At 31.5% G+C, this 1,030-nt stretch overlaps 1 protein-coding gene across 1 annotated transcript; it reads left to right on the top strand.

Moving 5' to 3' along the window:
- The first annotated feature begins 223 nt into the window (after positions 1-223).
- Positions 224-872, top strand: LOC113376356 (transmembrane protein 135-like). Its single transcript, XM_026616262.1, has 4 exons — positions 224-323; positions 419-586; positions 653-794; positions 862-872. Exons 1-4 carry the CDS (start codon positions 255-257, stop codon positions 870-872), a joined length of 390 nt encoding a protein of 129 aa, XP_026472047.1. The 5' UTR covers positions 224-254.
- The last annotated feature ends 158 nt before the right edge of the window (positions 873-1,030 follow it).

Genomic DNA, 1,030 nt, shown 5'->3' with positions numbered 1-1,030 from the left:
ATCTTGTATTATTATAGAAGCAACGACTATTTGAGCAAAGATCAACTTGGACTTGTTTCAAAGTAAATAGACAAAAATGTAATTGAATTATTTTGTCATTTTCAAGGTGATTTGGTTTTCAGATTCGTTGTGGGTCCTTATGAAGCATTTGGATATAGTGATAAATTGAAAAATAAAAGTGAACAAGCAGTATGTGATATAAAAATAGAAAAGCTGCCTTGCATAAAATTAAGTTCATTAAACATTTCAATGAAATGATTAAATCTTTACCAAGGCATAACACTTGTTTGCACCCTGCAAGTTGTATGCATTATGTTACACAGGTAAGATATGTTTGACTTACCTAAACTTTTGATTTAAACCACTTATACAATCTCGATGAATATTGATTCTCCAGTGGCTTTATATTCTTTTCTAGGGATGGTTCAAAATGTTCTCCTTGGGTGTATGCTTTCAATTGGGACTCCGAATTTTCATGCGCATAGGAACAATCGCTAGAAGGCCCAAAGAAATTTCAAATATAATACTCAACAAATCATCATATTCTTTAGCAATGTTTCTTGGTGGATTTACCGGTATTTTTAGAGTAAGATTATACAATTCATTTTGCAATAAGTATTTGAATTTGGAAATCATGAATTAAAATTTTCAGTTATCATCTTGTGTTTTGAGGTGGATCTCAGGGAAAGATAGGCCAGAGCATGCTTTACCTGCAGGTATTTTAGCAGGATTAGCATTTGGTAAATACCGAAGTAATAACATTGCATTATACGTCATGTGGAAAAATGCTTCATGTAAGCTTCTTACTATCTAATTATGATTTGTTCTCGACCTTATGTTTATAATGATATAATTTTTCAGATTTCCTATAATATAGCAGTTTTAAAAGGATTTGTACGAGAAGTACCTGGGTTACTATATTTTTATATTGCTTTAGCACTGCCATTTTATTTCACTGTGCAGTATTAGAACCAACTAATCTTAGACCAAGTTATTGAAATTCTACATTCCCTTTCAGGAGGAAGGTAAT

This window comes from Ctenocephalides felis, unplaced genomic scaffold, assembly GCF_003426905.1.
Source record: "Ctenocephalides felis isolate EL2017-DRISC unplaced genomic scaffold, ASM342690v1 CF-g0.4_SCAFFOLD_01886, whole genome shotgun sequence".
Classification (NCBI taxonomy): Eukaryota; Metazoa; Arthropoda; class Insecta; order Siphonaptera; family Pulicidae; genus Ctenocephalides; species Ctenocephalides felis.
This window is presented reverse-complemented; position numbering and strand designations above follow the sequence as displayed.

Bases quoted from the DNA above. Each gene is read 5' to 3' on its own strand.
- LOC113376356 (XM_026616262.1), top strand. From the start codon at position 255: ATGATTAAATCTTTACCAAGGCATAACACTTGTTTGCACCCTGCAAGT. The intron at 324-418 runs GTAAGATATGTT...ATTCTTTTCTAG, and splicing joins GTATGCATTATGTTACACAG to GGATGGTTCAAAATGTTCTC. The intron at 587-652 runs GTAAGATTATAC...TAAAATTTTCAG, and splicing joins GATTTACCGGTATTTTTAGA to TTATCATCTTGTGTTTTGAG.